The sequence below is a fragment of the Arvicanthis niloticus genome, chromosome 30 (assembly GCF_011762505.2).
Source record: "Arvicanthis niloticus isolate mArvNil1 chromosome 30, mArvNil1.pat.X, whole genome shotgun sequence".
Taxonomy (NCBI): Eukaryota; Metazoa; Chordata; class Mammalia; order Rodentia; family Muridae; genus Arvicanthis; species Arvicanthis niloticus.
In genome coordinates this window covers 19,029,038-19,047,032 of record NC_133438.1, presented here as the reverse complement: position 1 = coordinate 19,047,032, position 17,995 = coordinate 19,029,038, and the positions used below count along the sequence as shown (strand labels likewise).

At 40.5% G+C, this 17,995-nt stretch overlaps 1 protein-coding gene across 5 annotated transcripts in view; it reads left to right on the top strand.

Moving 5' to 3' along the window:
- The first annotated feature begins 1,205 nt into the window (after positions 1–1,205).
- Positions 1,206–17,995, top strand: part of Med23 (mediator complex subunit 23) — a 48,468-nt gene continuing 31,678 nt past the window's right edge. For 2 of the 5 annotated variants that reach the window (XM_076928017.1, XM_076928021.1), the window contains exons 1-11: positions 1,206–1,352; positions 1,645–1,676; positions 1,837–1,924; positions 4,511–4,635; positions 5,545–5,656; positions 6,854–6,952; positions 7,923–8,024; positions 9,276–9,345; positions 11,226–11,338; positions 13,730–13,825; positions 14,405–14,422. In XM_076928017.1, the coding sequence (XP_076784132.1) occupies positions 1,305–1,352; positions 1,645–1,676; positions 1,837–1,924; positions 4,511–4,635; positions 5,545–5,656; positions 6,854–6,952; positions 7,923–8,024; positions 9,276–9,345; positions 11,226–11,338; positions 13,730–13,825; positions 14,405–14,422 (903 nt within the window). In that variant the 5' untranslated portion in view covers positions 1,206–1,304. The remainder of the gene's footprint in view (positions 1,353–1,644; positions 1,677–1,836; positions 1,925–4,510; positions 4,636–5,544; positions 5,657–6,853; positions 6,953–7,922; positions 8,025–9,275; positions 9,346–11,225; positions 11,339–13,729; positions 13,826–14,404; positions 14,423–17,995) is intronic. The other 3 variants (XM_076928018.1, XM_076928019.1, XM_076928020.1) reach the window with 3 other exon arrangements.

The following is a 17,995-nucleotide window of genomic DNA, read 5'->3' as shown; positions in this document are numbered from 1 at the left end:
GTCACCATGCTCCTATAAGTATCTATAATAAGCTCATCGTTTCACCAAGCTGGATTTGAATCCTTTCTTTAACCTGTCACTGTTCTCTACTTAGGGTTTATAAACATTTATTTACATCTCCCCAGGAAAAAACATCATGTGAAAACTTATCACCAGTCATGAAAGATAATTTTTTAAAAAAAGTATGGACTTAAATACCAAAGCTAGAAGAAAGTTTCTGGAAGAAAACATTGATGAACAGCACCATGCATGGCTTTAGGCTAGACAAAAATTTCTTCATACTAAGACAATAACAAAAATTTAAAAGTATTCATTAAAATCAACGTACAATAAAAGAGACTGCTTTAGAAAACAAGAAAACATTCCATAGCTCAGGTGGTTGAAGCAGGAGGATTGTGATTTCAAAGCTAACCTGCGCTATGGAGTGAGTTCCAGGTTAGCCTAGACTACACTAGACCCTGTCTTGAAAAAACAAGAGAAGAGATTTCAGAGGAAAGAAAGTGAGAAAGCGAGGGAGAGGAAAAAGGAGAAGGGAGATGAGAAAAAAGAGGGGTGAGGCTCTTATGAAAAACTTATGAAAAACTGTCTGATAGTAGACAAATTTAAACAGTCCAATCAAAAATATCAAGGGTGTGAAAAATTAATGAAGTTATAAACTGAAAATGATTTTTGGATGAAGGGCTGTGTGACCGAGACAGTGGACGCATTAGGTTGTCAGAAATTTATCAGGATGATGGGAAATAGTCTGTTTTAAAATAATGTGCTTCATACTGCCACTTACTTGCAAATTAATAATAATACGTTTTTTTCTGGGTTTTTTTTTTTCAACATCCGATAAAAGATGACATGCCCATCACTGTGCTAGCAACTGGGGTGAACATAGTGAAAACATGGATCCTAGTGGGCAAGAATAACCTGGAATCAACTGCTTCACGAGGTCAGCCCTTGACAGTCACCCTCTTGGTTCTGGCTACAACCCTTGTGCTTCTGGGCTACAAGTGAACTCCAAAAAGGACGCAGTTCCGGCTCCAGCCAGGAGGTGGTGACCTTGTTGTCCAAGGCGATGTGCCTGGGATTACGCAGCACTGTCAGCTTCCGGGCCACCTCTACACGCGGAACCATCAGGCAGAGATACAGATTTTGGAGGGGCGGGTAATGGGTGAGCACCGGGCGGGCTCTTTTGCCAGGCACCGAAGGAAGTAACAGGCTGGTTTCCTGCTGGTGGCTCCGCCCCTCCGCTCCATTCTTCCCAGATTTAGGAGCTCACCAGCCGGTTGCCGGGTACCCCGGGAGGACGGGGCTCGATGGTACCGATGGAATCGCAGCTGCAGAGCATTTTCGAGGAGGTGGTGGTTAGTGCAACTGGCCGTAACCCAGGGCAATGGCTCCGGGAGGGGCAGGCTACGGGTCTAGGCTGTGGGCCTGGGCCAGCTCCTTTCCCGCCCCCCATGTTGACATCGGTGTCTGAACCGGGGTGGCAGTGCCCCGACTGCTGCCAGATCCAAGAAAGTGTTAGTTCCCGCCGCCGCGGTCCCTATAAAAGTGTCGTGCTCTATATTGCCCGGGAATATTTCTCTAAGGGACATCTCCCACCCCACCCCCTTTTAGTATTCAGACCGTTTACTATTGTTTGTTTGTTTGCAGAAAACAGAAATTATAGAAGAGGCTTTCCCAGGGTGAGTATGTGGCAGGAAGGTTTTTTTATGGGAGTTTGTTTGTTTGTTTGTAGATTTATCTTTGTTGGATTTCATTGAAGTTGGTTTGGGGGAGTTAAAAAAAAAATCTACCTTACAGGCTTTTAAAACTAGTATCAAATAGTGTCATTTTCTTTTTCAGAATGTTTATGGATACCCCCGAGGATGAAAAAACAAAACTGATTAGCTGTTTGGCGGCCTTCCGGCAGTTTTGGAATGGGCTTTCTCAGGTGAGACATTTCATGTTTAACATCCAGTTAATGACTTTTGATGCTTTTTTTTTTTTTTTTTTTTTTTTTTTTTTACATCTTCTTTGGTCTTTTCCTAAGATCATTTAGGAAAGGGAAGAATAAAACTGCCATCATTTTACATTGATGTATTTTCTAGAGAACCTGTTACAAGTTCAAGGTAATAAGATCACAGTGGGAATTTTTTTTTTTTTTTGAAATTGTCCTTCCATGTTAGATTGTATAATGTAAATTTTATCGTCTTTGTATATATTGGTTTTCAAATGGAAACAGATATGTTGAACCTTTCTTGTAAAAGAAAACGGTCGCTATTCAAAAACTGGCCCAGTATTTATAAATATGACCTCAGAAAGATACCGTAATAGTACCTGTTACAATAGTACATTATCTTCTCATGATGCACTCTAGACAGAGAAATGAGCTCTCTTTGCCTGTGAACCAGTATAAGAGTTGCCACCCAAGTATGGATCCTAAAGGCAATATATTTAAGTTTTAAGCTTTTTATTTTCAAAAGGTGATGCTCTGATGTGAACCAGAAATCCATAAGGCGAGAGGGATCAAGCCCCACGGGCCGCTCGTCCTTTCTTATCTCGATCGCCCACTGCCCTTCCCGTCTGAAGCCAGCATCCCAGTTTGTGTTCCCGGAACCATTTTATCTACAAGACTGTCTCTCTGTGTCCTGAGTTCTAGGATTGCAAAGTCGTCTTCTCTCTTTTCTATTTTAACAGTGGCGGGGGTTGAACACAGGGCTTCACACACTCATCTCCGTCTCTGAACATGTCTCCACATACTAGGCACACGTTCATCTCTGAACTACATCCCCAGTCTCAGAATTATTTTTATAGAATCACCATATGCCATTTGTAGTGTTCAGCAATGAGCTCCAAACTTTTCACCCTTAATAGTAAGTTCTGAAGGTAATTTCAGGTAATTTTTTTGAGTTACTTTTTCTTTCTTTTTCCTTATAGTGGTGTGGCATATTGTTATGTGTTCTTACCACCTTTATTTATCAACTGCCTTCTTGCTTTCAAATTTTTCTTTCTTTTTTCCAGGTAGAGGTTTGCTATGTAGTCCAGGCTAGACTTGAACTTTTAGTAGTCCCCCCTCCTCTGCTCCCTGGCATCATAGGATGGACCATCACGCTTAGCTAGATGTTATTCTTCACTTTTCTACTTTAAGTAGTATTACAGAAATAATAATATTGATCAGGCATAGGGTTGATTAGTGGGCATAATATTGGTATATCAGAAGCTAGTTCTCTTTTTTCCTCTTAGTTATAAAGGATATAACACATACATATCGTCTCTGGGTAATGCTGATTTACCTGGGACTTGATATGTAGTCCAGGTTGGCCATGACCTTATGACCCTCCTGTCTTTACCTCCTCGGTATTGGGACATAAGCATTCATAACCACCCCAGCAACTTGGAATTTTATGGAAATTACCTAATTATTTTTATAAGAGTTATCTAGTTTACATTCTCAATATCAACAACCAGTATTATTCTTTGAAGGCATGCAATAGAATAGCAATAATTTCTTATCCTTGTGTATCAAGCACTGAGAAATGTTATCTTGGTAAAATGTTACCTTGAATCTTTCAATATTTAGCATATTTTATGCATTTTAAATTTTTTTAAATATTTGTTGGGCTTTTTCTTTTTACTGTGTGGTGAGAGAGAGAGAGAGAGAGAGAGAGAGAGAGAGCGAACTTGTATATAGGTCAGAGGACAACTTATAAGAGAGTGTACCTCTGCTCGATGGGTCCTGGGAATGCTGAGCGCCTGCCAGGCACATGTCATTGCTAACGTAACTCCTTAAGCACTTAGTGATTTACGGGCTGACGTTTCTAGATGCTTATATAGTGAGGGAGGGAGACAAATAAAATTGGCAGTTCTGAATCCCATGATGGGATGTGGTGCTCTGGAGGAGCAACGTGCATGGGATGCCCTGGAAGGCAGGCTTTGATATGAGCGGGACACCCAGAAGTTCCATTTGTTTTTGGAATTATGGTGGGCTCTGATCTAGGTTCATGGGGGTTGGACTAATTTAAATATTCATGAGGGTAAGGTACCCACCCACATTAGAGTTTATCCTTTGGCAAATGGAATATTTACATCACTCTGTAACAATACTTACAGTGAGTTAAATGAGTTTTCAATTGGCCATGAATTTGTTAAGATAATCTCAGCTACTTTGGAGGTTTCATGGTGGAAGTTTAGTTTATATAATTGTAAGATTAAAATTAACATAACAAATACTATCTTTATTTGTTTGGGGACAAGGTCTCTGCTAGATATAACTCAGGCTGACTTAGAAATCTACACAGCCCAAGATAGCCTTAGATTCCTTCAAGTTCTAGGTTTGCAGGCCTGTACTACCATGCCCACAGTTGAATCTGACTCTTTTCATCTTGTTCTTTTAGAAATTATTTTTATTTACGGATGTTCACAGTGAAATGGTTTATTTACAATACTGATAGATTTTTTTAGGTATAATAATAGCCATTTGTGCTACTTAGAAATTGTAACTTCAGGCCCAAAATGAAAGTGTTTTCTAATTTTTTAGGAGTCTCATGAACAGTGTATCCAGTGGATTGTTAAATTTATTCATGGCCAACACAGCCCCAAAAGAATTTCCTTCCTCTATGACTGCTTAGCAACGGCAGTCGAGACTGGTCTCCTTCCACCCAGGTAGGTTTGGGTGGGAAGACCTTTCATTATAAAGTTGCAGATTTGCTTTGCAGTGGTTGTACAGAGACAAGGGGTGGGAGGAGGGCATCAAGCTCATATGTAAGTTGGCTTATGAAGCAGGGTTTTGTTTTAAATTTATGTTGTTTTTATGTATATGCATCTGTATTAGTCATTGCCATGTTGGTAGGTGTGCCTGAAGAGGCCAGGAGAGGGTGTTAGACCCCTTGGAGCTGGGGTCAACAGATGGCATATGAGCTATCTGACATGGGTTCTGGGAACTGGACTCAGGGCTTTCCCAAGAGCATTGTGAGCTGCGAACTGCAGGTCATCTCCAGCCTGTGTTTGTTTGTTTGTTTTCATAGTGCTTCATAATTATAGTCAGTGTGGCAAGGACTGAAGTCCTTACAAAGCATTGCACACTCTGTCGTCTACTGGGACCTGGCCTTCTCACAGCCTGGTAGAGTTCAGAAGTTTGCAAAAGAAGCATAGTCAAGAAGTAGCCTTGAATCCTTGCCGTAGCTAAGACTGCCCAGACAGCACTGCCCATCCCTCTTAACTCTCCCAGGCATGTGTATCAGGGTCGTGCTTCACAGAAGCATGTGGCAGTGCAGTGGAGGCATTTTGAGGAAAGTACAGTCTGCCACCACCTGGTAGATGATAAACATTTAACCAAACGTTTAGGGTTTTTTTTTTTTTTTTTTCTTCTGAATATCATTTAGTTCTACTTAATGTTTGAGCTTTCTTTTAATAAAGTAGGAAGTGTTGCATATACCCGGAACACTAACAGTGTAGATTTAGACAACGTGTTTGGCTTGGCACTTATAATATTCAGCATCGACAGACCATAGGCATTAGAGAATCTTTAGGAGTCTCTCTTGTAACTGAATGCTTTTCCCCCCTCACCGCCAGGATGGTTTGTGAATCTTTGATAAACTCTGACTCTCTTGAATGGGAAAGAACACAGCTTTGGGCCTTAACGTTTAAACTGGTTCGGAAAATCATCGGAGGAGTGGATTACAAGGTATTGTTTCCTAATTATAAAAAGTAATTGCTTTCTGAATATGATTCTTTTTATAAACAGGGTGTGAATCTTACTTCACATGAGAAACAAAGCAGAGAGTATTCATAACTTGACTTTTTTGCATATGTGCTAAAGGGATTTAAAACTATTCAGCTGGTTTACTATTTTTATTCACCTCCCAACATTTTTGTTTGTTTGTTTGTTTTTGTTTTTCAGGACAGGGTTTCTCTGTGTAGTCCTGGCTGTCCTGGAACTCACTTTGTAGACCAGGCTGGCCTCAAACTCAGAAATCCTCCTGCTTCTGCTTCCCAAGTGCTGGGATTAAAGGCATGCGCCACCACTGCCCGGCTCCCTCCCAACATTTTAAACACACACAGGACTAATACATTTTTATGATGAAATGGGAAGTCACAAGGCAGAATCCGTGTTTGATGCCAGAGTTCTTTCATTGTCTTGTGAAATGAGGAACACAGAGCAGGGTTTGTGGATCGAGCCATCTATGTTGGTCTCCTTAGAATTGTGTCCTTCCTTACTGGATGTCTTCAGGATTCTGCAGCTGACCAAACACAGCAGCAGCAGTGCAGTATCTCCCTGTACTTCAGGGTCCAGCTCAGGAGTGTCACAGCCACAGTTGAGAGCATTTTTCTTCATGTACTTTTGTTACTGTCCTTTGTCAAGGAATTGCCTGTGCATGGCCTTATGCTTTATGTCTGCATGTTCTTTAATCTGAAATGATCCAGCAGTGACCAAGTAGATAGCTACTGTTAAATCACAGTGACCCTAAATTAGTCACGGCAAACTTCTCAGATTATTTTCTCTTTACTCAAACTGAATATCATGACCCAGGTCCCCATAGTGTTACTTACACACATCTCTGCACATAGCAAAGCTGTGCTTTCTTACCCTTTGTAAGAGTAGGAACCCTTTTTTTTTTTTTTTTTTTTTTTTTTTTTTTTCCGACCAAAGGTTGGCAGAATATAGAAAGTTCTATTTTACTTTTAAGTGATTTTCATTGTTCATGTGGACTTTGTCCTATTATAGAGCATTATTTTTCTAAGTGTTAGTAATGGCTTGGAAGAATCTAAAAGTGTGACCGTGAAGCAGTGTATACTCCTGAAACCTGGCTGTTGTGTCTCACATAGAGGCTTTACACTTATCTTTTGGATTGACTCTTGTGGTCTTCTTTATCCTTATCAGGGTGTTCGAGACCTTCTAAAAGTGATTTTGGAGAAAATCTTGACAATTCCGAATACAGTAAGCTCGGCTGTTGTCCAGCAGCTTCTGGCAGCAAGAGAGGTAATTTAAATTTAAACATGCCACCTGTGTCTGAATGTTTAGTTTCTTCTACTGAAATACAATCAGTTCTGTTTTTAATCAGGTTGTCTGCTGCTGAGCTACATCTCGGCCCAAGTCAGTTTTGTTTTCAGAGATGCTCGTGCTTCATTGCTACTGGATTGCAAAAGGAAATTTTAAAAATTGAATTTCTGCTAGACAGTTATGAAAGGAGTGTAGAGACTAAAAGTATTTTAAATCATTATAAGACAGACAGTGGCCATGTTTATCTTTTTAAACTATTAATAATACTGTAATAGTTATTCTTTTTTTCTGTTACCATCTTAAATCTATGACTATTTAAAGCATTTTAAGGTATTAATACCAAAATCTATTCTATTGTTAATACCTTTCATTTTTATAATTCTCTTAAGAGAATTTCTCTGCTAATACTATATTTTAAAATAGTAATCCTGTCTTGTTAAAGACTTTGCACACACATGTACATAGGTGTACATCTACCTTGTGGAATGGTTAAGCCAACAGTTTAGCATAGTTTACCTCATAGTCTTTTGTCTTGTTTTTCAAGGTAGGGTGTCATGTAATCCCAGCTGGCTCTGAACTAACTTGCAGCTTAGGTGAGGATAGGCTTGAACTCCTGATTCCCCTGTCTCCATCTTCCAAGTGTTGGAATCTCAGACACGATTTCCTTACATATATTTAAGATCTACGTAGCCATTTTCAGGTTAATAATATATTCTGATTAATTGTAGTAATGATGTATAACAGACCTCTTGAATTTATTCCTCCTGATTTCCAGAAGGGAGTCTTTTTTAGTGAGCATTTTGAGGCTCCCACACAGATACAAACACTTTGCCAGCTTTGCCTCAGCTCTATTTACTAATTTGTAAATACTTTTTTGTTGTTGCTATTGTTGTATTTAAAAGTTGTTTGTGTGAAGCTAGTCAGAAATAACGCTTTGTGTCTGTGTTAGGTTATAGCTTATATCTTGGAACGAAATGCCTGCCTATTGCCAGCCTACTTTGCAGTCACAGAGATCAGAAAACTATATCCTGAGGGAAAACTTCCACACTGGGTAAATTCTGCATTTTCTAAACCTTTAAATCCTTATCAAAATATTATACAATGGTATTGTTTATGTGTACACATACTGTGTGTGTGTGTGTGTGTGTGTGTGCGCGCGCACATCTGTCTGTCTCTGTGTGTCTGTCTTCCTGTCTTAGGGTTTTTATTGATGTGAAATAAACATCATGACCAAAGTAGCTAGGGAGGAAAGGGATTATTTGGCTTACATTTGCGTATCATTGTGTGCTATCAAAGGAGGTCAAGACAGGAACTCAAGCAGGGCAGGGACCTGGAGACAGGAGCTGATGCAGAGGCCGTGGAGGGTACTGCTCACTAGCTTGATCTCATGGTTTACTCGGTCTGCTTTTTACAGGATTCAAGACCACCAGTCCAGGAATGGACCCTCCCTTATTGATCACTAATTGAGAAAATGCCTTGCAGCCTCACCTATAATGTAATTCTATGGAGGTGTTTTCTGAATTGGGCCTTCCTCCCCTCAAATGACTCTAGCCTGTGTCATGTTTACATAAAACTAGCTAACACAATATGTATGTCTGCACATGAGCAGCATGAGTGTGGAGTTGGGACGTTGTGTCAGAGAGTATTATGTTATCAGGTTTGCACAGCAATTCATTTCACCTGCTGAGCCTTTTCCTCTCACTGGCCCCTTTGAGAAGGTAATTACTTATGTATTAGAGCAAACACAAGAGAACTCCTGAGAGTGGGAGGGTTCCAAAGGAACAGTGGTGTCATATGCACATTTTTACATGGTTAAGCATCCTTAGGCACTACATATTTTACTATACTTAATGTTTATTTGGGGTGGGGGCAGACCATATACCCTGTGCATGTGGCTAGAGGTAGGACCTGACTTGCGGAATTCAGTTTTCTTTTCTACCTTTGTGTCCCTGGGATCATACTGATGCCTCCGGCTCTTGAACTTTATCACTGACTCAGTAAATGTATTTTTTTTAGCATAATATATTTGTTTCGTAGCTCTATTAACCCATTGAGTTCTTATGTGCTTAAATAAAACCTACAGTTTCATTGACTAGATAAGGACGCAGTGATAGGACTTGGTTCACCTTAGGGACACATGGAGTAACAAGGGTTTGGAAGAGAAAGAGCACACTAGTCTTTAAGTAATTGTCTGTGCCAGGCTTTGTACTAATTTTTGTGTGTTATCTGAATTTCCATACATGATGCACAAAGATGTAGGGTAACCTTGCTCTTACGTTTATTCATTTTCCTTTTCTTTTAGTTACTAGGAAACTTAGTATCAGACTTCGTGGATACCTTCAGGCCCACAGCAAGGATAAACTCCATTTGTGGTAAGATACATTTAAAGTACACTTAGTGTATTACATAATACCTGTATCTTTAGTGACCAGGGATCTGTTGGACATAGCTGAAGGATGGCCTCTTAGGTATGGCTCGCCACTTTGTAACACTCTAGGAATGATGTTTAGTTTTTAGGTGCTTTGGATAAGGCAGAGACAGAAATCATAGACTGGGGCAGCTTTCACATGAGATTATTCCAGCAGTTGGGTTTCATCTGACTAGAGACACTTTTTATTTTATTTTGTATATCTTAATTAGCTGGACACACCTTTCATTGTATTTTGGTTTTGGCTTTTTAAGACAAGGTCCCTATAACCCAGGCTGGCCTGAAATTATGTAGGCAAGGGTGATTCTCCTCTTTCCAACTCTCAATGCAAGGATTGCAAACATGTGCTGCCACACTCAGTTTATGTGTGTGTGTGTGGGGAGAACCAGGGCTGCACCCCTGCTGAAGAAACTGCCACCTGAGCTCTATTCCTGGCCCCTGGAAGTGCTTCCTAAATTCTAGACCACTGAAAGTGTCAGCAGGGTTCTTCTGTGGCTGTAGTAATGAGGATTCCAGACTTTCTCGTGCACTGTAGCCCAGGCACACCCCCTACCCACTGTAGCCTAGGCACTGTACCACATGCACTGTAACCCAGGCACTGTAGCCCCCACACTGTAGCCCCCACACTGTAGCCCAGTCACTGTAGCACACGCACTGTAGCACACTCACTGTACCACACACACTGTAGCACACGCACTGTAGCACACTCACTGTAGCACACTCACTGTAGCACACTCACTGTAGCCCATGCACTGTAGCACACTCACTGTACCACACACACTGTAGCACACTCACTGTAGCACACTCACTGTAGCACACGCACTGTAGCCCATGCACTGTAGCACACACACTGTAGCACACGCACTGTAGCACACACACTTTAGCATACTCACTGTAGCACACTCACTGTACCACACACACTGTACCACATGCACCATTTCTTAGCTATCTGCTTCCTTATGCTTGATGCAATCGTAATCTTTGCAATTGATAATCTTTGCAATGCCCATATATATTTCCAGATTATTTTAGAGATTGTGGCAGCCTCATAACTGTCTGGGAATATAGGCTTTTTTTTTGTTTGTTTGTTGTTGTTGTTGTTGTTGAATATAGGCTTTTTAAAAAGTGATCAGATATTGAGCATTTCAGATATTGAGTCTGTGCTGCTTTAGACACTGGGAATATAAAAAGAAGCTACATAAATTCTGAGCTCACTAGTTTTATAACTGATTGGATAGTAATATCATTAAATGAAATATAGAAGTGAAAAAAATGTTGAACTCCTTTCTGAAGGGTTCAGCTTAGGGTATCTGTGGAATATCTAAGAGATGTTACTGCTTAGTCAGTCAGGTATATGCTATAGCAAAGTCTCAGGGCATCCTGAAAAACAAAAATAAAACTTAACAGAATCACCCATTAACCCTGGAGAAGAGGTCTCAGACTATATCTGCACAGGTCCGTCTTGTAAACATTGGAAGCTGTGTGTTGTTTTCAGTCTGGACTCCAAAGATGACTGTACACAGTACAGCTTTGCAAAAGCTGATGGCTGGATTTGGCTCATGGACCATACTGTGCCGAGCTCTGCCTTAAACGCTTAAACAGACTACAGCCGGTTTGCCTTTGAAGCCTTGCACTCACTTGACTATTCAGTCCTCTGGAAGAAATATAATCAATAAAAATTCCCACACTTGGGTGTCCTGATGGCACTGTTACAGGCATGTTAAACCAGTGCCTGCTTCAGCATGCATATTCATTACAAACTAAAAAGGGATGGAGGACCTGCTGATGGTTTGGGCACATTTACATGGACATATTTACATGCAGGCCGTTGCAGTCTTCTACCAGTTGTGAACAACTCGGGCGCCATCTGTAACTCATGGAAACTGGACCCTGCAACTCTCCGATTTCCCTTGAAAGGCCTTTTGCCATATGATAAGGTATGTTTTAAATCCAGTGTAGGTCTGGCCATCTGAGAGAATTTTCCCATTTTGTCAAGTGTTCAATGCCAGATTGCTTCTTAATAGTCGAGAGAAGAAAATACTTTCAAGAAAAGTGGCTTATGGATTATTATATTTTATGGTGTGTGCTTTGGTTGTTTTTGGTTTCTGTTCTAGGGTCTTGCTGTGAGGCCTTGGCTGGTCTGGACTCCATAGTCAGGCTTTAGCTGGCAGTGGTACAGTTCTTTGTCTTTGCTGTTCAGTGCTAGGATGGCAGCTGTGCCACCACTCCTGGCTTATGTGTCAGTCCACTACCCCAGGGTATTGTGTGGATGTGGATTTGCCTCAGTGGTACATCACTGGTAAAGACCTCAGATACAGAACACTCTTTAAGTAGAGTTCTTGTTTAAGGCTCTACATTTAAAAAAATAAAGACTCCGGATTTGAACTCAGGACATACACTTAGTACGATTCTGTTGGCATTTACCCTAGTCATGTTTGAAGAGAACATTTGGGAACTTTATCCATTCCCTTTGTTTAGATTTCTAAGCTGAAGACTCTTCTCCTCACAGTGACGTTCATGACAAATGTGAGCAGAGTGAAGAGGGTGTGTTTTGTAATCACTGAAATTGGGGCATTTTTCTGTTAAGGAGCAGCAGCCCCTACCTGCATTAACAAGCAGTCTTGCACACCGTGCTGCCTCAGTCTAGTTGTCATTAGGACTGTACCTACAAAGCTAGTTGTTGTGGCTCATAGCCCTAGAGTTCAGAGCGATGAGGCAAGAGGTGACTGAGGCCCAGGCTATCCTAGGCTTCAGTGTAAGTTCTAGAGCAGAGCGATCCTGTCTCACAAAAGCAGACCGACCCTTGCTATACAAGCTTCTGGGTGAAGCAGACGCTGCTTATTCTGTGTTTAAATGATGCCTGTATGTTCATATGCCACGGGAGTGCAGGGCCTGTAATACGAGGGTGTCAGATCCCTAAGTAAGTGGTTGCGAGCTGCCCAGTGGGTGCTAGGAATTGAACCTCCAACCTCACAATCTTTTAAAATTATTACTTGAAGGAGATGTGTGTGTTTCCCTGTTACTTCTACACACACTTTATAGCACAAATGGAGAAAGGAGCAGGAAGCAGATAGAGAGCTGGGGTGAACTGAGGGATGGGGCTCTATTGAAAAGGAAAAATCATTTATGAAGCAATAATTGTTCTTTAGTTTTACTTCATAATTTCACTAGTACAGTTTTTTAAAGCACATCTTTAAAATTAGTTTAAAGCCAGGTGTGGTGGTACACGCCTTAATTCTGGCTCTTAGGATGCAAGGTAGGCTGATCTCTGTGTGAGGCCAGCCTGGTCTACAAAGTGAGTCCAGGGTAGCCAGGGTTACACAAAGAAACCTTATTTCCAGAAAGCGCGCGTGCGCGCGCGCGCGCACACACACACACACACACAAAATCAGTTTAAATTGCTCTTCCACTGTTCCCCTTTCTTTCTGAATGCCATCTAACAGATCTGTAAAAAATTGCAATCAAGTGACCATTATATAGACAGTTCCTGAAGTAAACTTTGAAGTGACTATCCAAGTGATGGTTCTGGCAGCACACAGAAGTAAGGATGGAACATGTGTTAGGAAACTGATTGGCGGCTCAGACACTCCAGCCAACATGTAGATTCATCTCTCCACATGTATCATATGTGCCAGCTATGTTAGAACGAGCTTGCTGTAAGAGCAGGGTCACTGGAATGACATAGGCATGGAGAGCACTGCTCCCTGAACTGTGTGTGTTTAAGTAGTAACATTGGCTACTTTGGCAACCATACAGAGACATGGGACAGCAGTTATACTGAGAGAATACAAGATACTTAGGAAAATAGCTGTAAACTCAGAAAAAGGTTCTAAGTTTGGATGTACCTTTATAGTGGTAGTTCTGTAAACTAGATTTAATTATAAGAAATTGTGTGTTCAGCTATGTAGAAACTTGTGAAGAATTGTCAGTTTTGTACAGAAAGGAAGTAAGAATACTTACTTCATTATGTCTAAGAAATATGGCCAAGGATAAAAGCCTATCTACACAGACAATTATAAAATTGACATTTTAAGTACAGTCTCTAAAGGGGAAACTGTAAACGTTTTGTTTTCAGGAAGAGGGGGACTGAAAAGATCCAATTTAAGTGTCATCTTGACTTGTAACCTTTAAAGGGCCTTCACCTTGGTTTTGAAATGAGAAAGCCAAGGTGGAACCCTAGCCTGTCAGCAGTAAATGCCCCTTTCCTCTAGATTTTGCCTACTGTGGGAAAGTAAAGCGCTGGAGGAGAGTCTCCTCTTCGTTCCGAATAATTTGAATTCACCTTTGTTAATCTTGAAGCAATAATTTCTTTTTTATTTCCTTTAAAGGATCTGTTTGAACCCCAGACTGCTTTGTTGAGATATGTATTGGAGCAGCCTTATTCCAGGGATATGGTCTGCAATATGCTAGGTTTAAATAAGCAGGTACTGTACTATGCCGGAAGCCGTGAATCTGTAGATGTGCACTGTGCCTTTTCCTTTGCTGTAGCTCGCCGAGCAGAACAGTTAAGAACTCATGGACGACCTTTTTGGTATACAGGTTGCTCAACAGTGTATTCTTCTGTGGTTTATAGACTGCATTAAGAATGTTTACATTTAAAGGGAGGTAGTTTTAAAATTGGTTTGTTTTGCATTGCTTTTTTCCTATAAGGCCAGTTTCAAGTTCCCTTTTGCCAGAGAAACCTACACATGACTTAACCATATTTTTTGACCTTTTGTTGTTGTTGTTTGGGTGTATTTTTATAACCCTGATACCCTCAGAGTGGCCGCCTTGCTGACTTTTTCTGTTTCTTTCTCTCTCTTTTCTTTTTTCTTTTCTTTTTTTTTTTTTTTTTAATTTTTTTTTCTTTTCTTTTTGGTGTGTTGGTGGTTGACATGTGGGCGGGTTTGTGCTGACGGGGGTTCCTTGAGGCTGGCCTCATAGTCACCGTTTTGTCTTTTCTTTTTTTCTTCCTTTATTTTTGTTCTGTCCTGTCTTGTCCTGCCCATCCTCCAATGCTCTAGACCTTGAACATTGCTCAGGTATGTTCACAACCTTACTGTTGTATTGTGACTAACGATACGCTGGCCGCTTTGTAGCCGCTGATTCATTTAGACAGTACGTGTTTGGTCGGGGCTTGAAATTGGCGGGACCATGCTGAGACCAAGGCCACTGAAAACCTTCTTGGGATGTGAGAGTTCTTTTTGGTGGATGGTTTTTGTTTTTTGTGGTTTTTTTGAAATATATATATATATGTGCATATATATATTTTTTTGGTTTCTTGTTTTTTTAAAGAAAGAGACAACACTTGGCACTCAGTAAACCTGTCAGTTTTTTATCGTTTTTCCCCCAACTCCATTTTACTGTTTTCATTTTAGGGCTAAAGTTAGCCTGACAGAATTTTCAGAGTTGGAAAGATTGGTGGTAGCCTTATATCTTTCCAGGCTATTAACAAAAACAAATAACAACAACAAAAATACTTGTGTTGATTTGCTTTAAAAACCAAAACAATTTCAAAAAGAAATGAAAAATAGAACATTTTCATAGAGATACAGTGCCTTCAAAAGTCGGAGTGGTAAGCTCTAAACAGGGAAGGCTTTTTGGAAACATGGGGATTGACTAAGAAATGTCACGCTCTTAGGTGACCCCACACCTCTTGACAAACATCCGTCTTTGTCAGTCTTTGCCAGATGTCCCCTTTGCCTATGGCAGGAGACAACCACTGTGCTACATCCAAAAAGCTGAACTCTGGTGCAGCCCAAGGTCCATTCTGGGCTTCACACCTTTGAGAGTTTAAGCAAAATAGTGGTCCCAGTTGATTTTTGTTAACAGTTTTTGAGCCCAGCATGTTAAAATTGAGCAGCTTTTTGGTTTTAAGAAGATGCTCTTTCTAGGCTCTGTAAGGTGGCGTTGCTGTCTGCAATACCATAGTGAAGGTTGTGCCGGTGCTTCCATTGATAAAGCCCTATTTTTACGGACATACGGCTTGGCCATAAAACTTGCTCAGTGTTGAAACTGCATGCCAAACTCACCGCAGTAGCAATACCTCTTTTATTATTTTCAGTTTTTTTCCTTCTAAAAAAAAATTACCAAGTTTCCTTGTTTGGAAGAGCCTTTGTAAAGTGAAAGTGAAACTCCCTGACCACCAAAGTCCCTGATGGTTACCTACTGTAACCTGTCACATTAACTCTGACCCGCTTTCACTTGAGTTAGAGGTAAGTATTAGCTGACTTTACAAGAATGCTTCACACTTTGTCTGAAGACTAAGTTTGAGTAAGCATTACACCATATTCAACTCACTTCTTTTATAATTTGGTGGCTGTCATTTGAGCTGCAAGTATATCCCCCAAATAGCCTTAGCTACCCATGGCTCCCCTCCTCCCCAGATAGCCTTAGCTACCCATGGCTCCCCTCCTCCTTTCGGGAAGGAGGCAGCTGTCCTCAAAATAGAAATTGACAAAATAATTCAAGAAGAGTTTTTATGATCTGATCATTTTAATAACAAGTTTCAACCTATAAAAAGTTTATGACTAAGACATAAATCCATAAAAAATAAAGTTTATAATGGAAATGCTGACAGAACATTATTAGTATTGCTCCCACCGTAGTGTAAACATTGTCAAAAATTCACAATTCATCAGTAATTGTTGTCTCAGGCAACTCTGTAGTGAGGGGATCTACAGATGCAAGATAATACGCCGAAGTGCCTTGGCGTATTATTTTACATGTGGCAAGTTAGGATATAAAAGGAGAACTAGTAGTATAAATCCATATGAATAAAATGAATCAAATCATCTTATCGCATCTCCTATCATTACAGAACTGTATACCCTGTGCTGTACTTTCTTGTCCTTTCTCTAACAGTGCAATAATTAAAGCTTGAAGACTTTATGAACTGTCCACATTACATTTTCCAGTAGGAATTGGGCTATGGTAATTCTACCATTGGTCACAGATAGGTCATAAGTAGCCCAGTTCTACAGCCACAGCGAGTGTAGAGTGTTGAGTTTGACAGCAGTGGAAAGCAGAAGTGTTAAACAGAAGTGTTGTGTTCTGTGTTGATGTAGAATTTCTAGTGTTATTTTCTTATGAATAAAAGCATCGTAAGTCACGTATACTTCCCGAGCTGGTATGTGCTGTGTGTAGGCTCTGACTACCATCACTCTGAAATGACTCTGGAAGCTAGTACTGACAGAGGGATCTGATTCTGACTAGCAGCCTCCTTGGTTAAAGTAGGGAATTATTAGAATTGAGAGACATTTATTCCTCCCAACTTGTTCTGAAGACAGTATTAAAATTCATTTAAATTACTATTCAGATTTAACTTAACCCCTTGTAAGTAAAATTGTGAAATGTGTAATGTAAAAGTGACCTGTTATTTCAAAAGAGTCCCGTGTCACTTAGTAGTAGGTCTGAGTGAGCACCGGAGAGCCTGTCATGTACACTGGCCAGTGGTGAGAAGGAAGCGAACACAGTGGAGCTGAGGGCAAACTAGGGTCTAGTGCACATTGAACTGTTATTTAGAAAATGATCTTTAAATGCTGAGTTGGATATTCCCATTGTTAAAACAGGTTTAAGCTAAGTATACATGTAGATATAATATAAACGTTCAGTATTTATGCTAGTGCTTTACAAATAAAATTATTAAAGTACCTTTCAAATGTTTATGCCGTCCACTTTATAAGATAGTCTGAAGTATGAAGAGGACTCTTTGTTTTAACATACTTATTTTATAGTAACTGAAAACTAAAGCAAACTAGGTGTGGTGTCATGCACCTTGGATCTGAGTGCTCAGAAGGCTGAGGTGGGAAGACAGCCTCAAGTGTGAATTCAGCCTGGGCTCCTAGTGAGTACCAGGTTCTTCAGAGCTACATAGCAAAACCTTGGCTTGAAAAAAGATCAAAGCAGAAAATGTTAGCATATTTACGATTTGTTTTTAGATATGGAGTCTTGCTGATACACCCTCGGCTAGGAACACTGTGTACAGCAGGCTGCCTTTACAACATACACACAGCCCCGCCCTTGTGGTGGCTGGATGCTAGACCTGCACAGACATTACTGTGATGTGCAGGTGCGGCTCAGTGTATGTCACAGCCCTTCCTTCCCTCAGTGATGCTGCCCCACCGTCAGACAAAGCAGCAGCATCATCCCATCTTTATGTTTGCTTTTAGGGAATGTGCCTGGCTTTATCCAGAATAATTAGCCCAATATGTAGTTTGCTTATATTAGATGCCAGGGCCTTAAGTACCAGAAATTACTGGAGTATTTGATTCTCAACTGAAAAGCAGGATGTATTCATGAGATGTGGCATATGTTGAAAACCCATCAGCTTTAACTGCAAATTTCCCAATTGCTTTTATCTTGTCAAAATTTTCATATTTCTGGTATTATTCTTTAAACCAGTGAGTGACCATGGCAACATGCCTGAAAACACATAGGTAAAGTCCAGCCCTTAAAAAAAAAACCAAAATCAAACAAGTAGCTAATATGAGAAAGGATAAGTCCAGAGTGACCAAGGTGCTCTTTCTCCTAAATAGATTGATGGGCAATGGATGGATGAAGGGACAACTGACAAATCAGCTAGTCTCTACAGTAGAAGCAAATTCTCATCACTA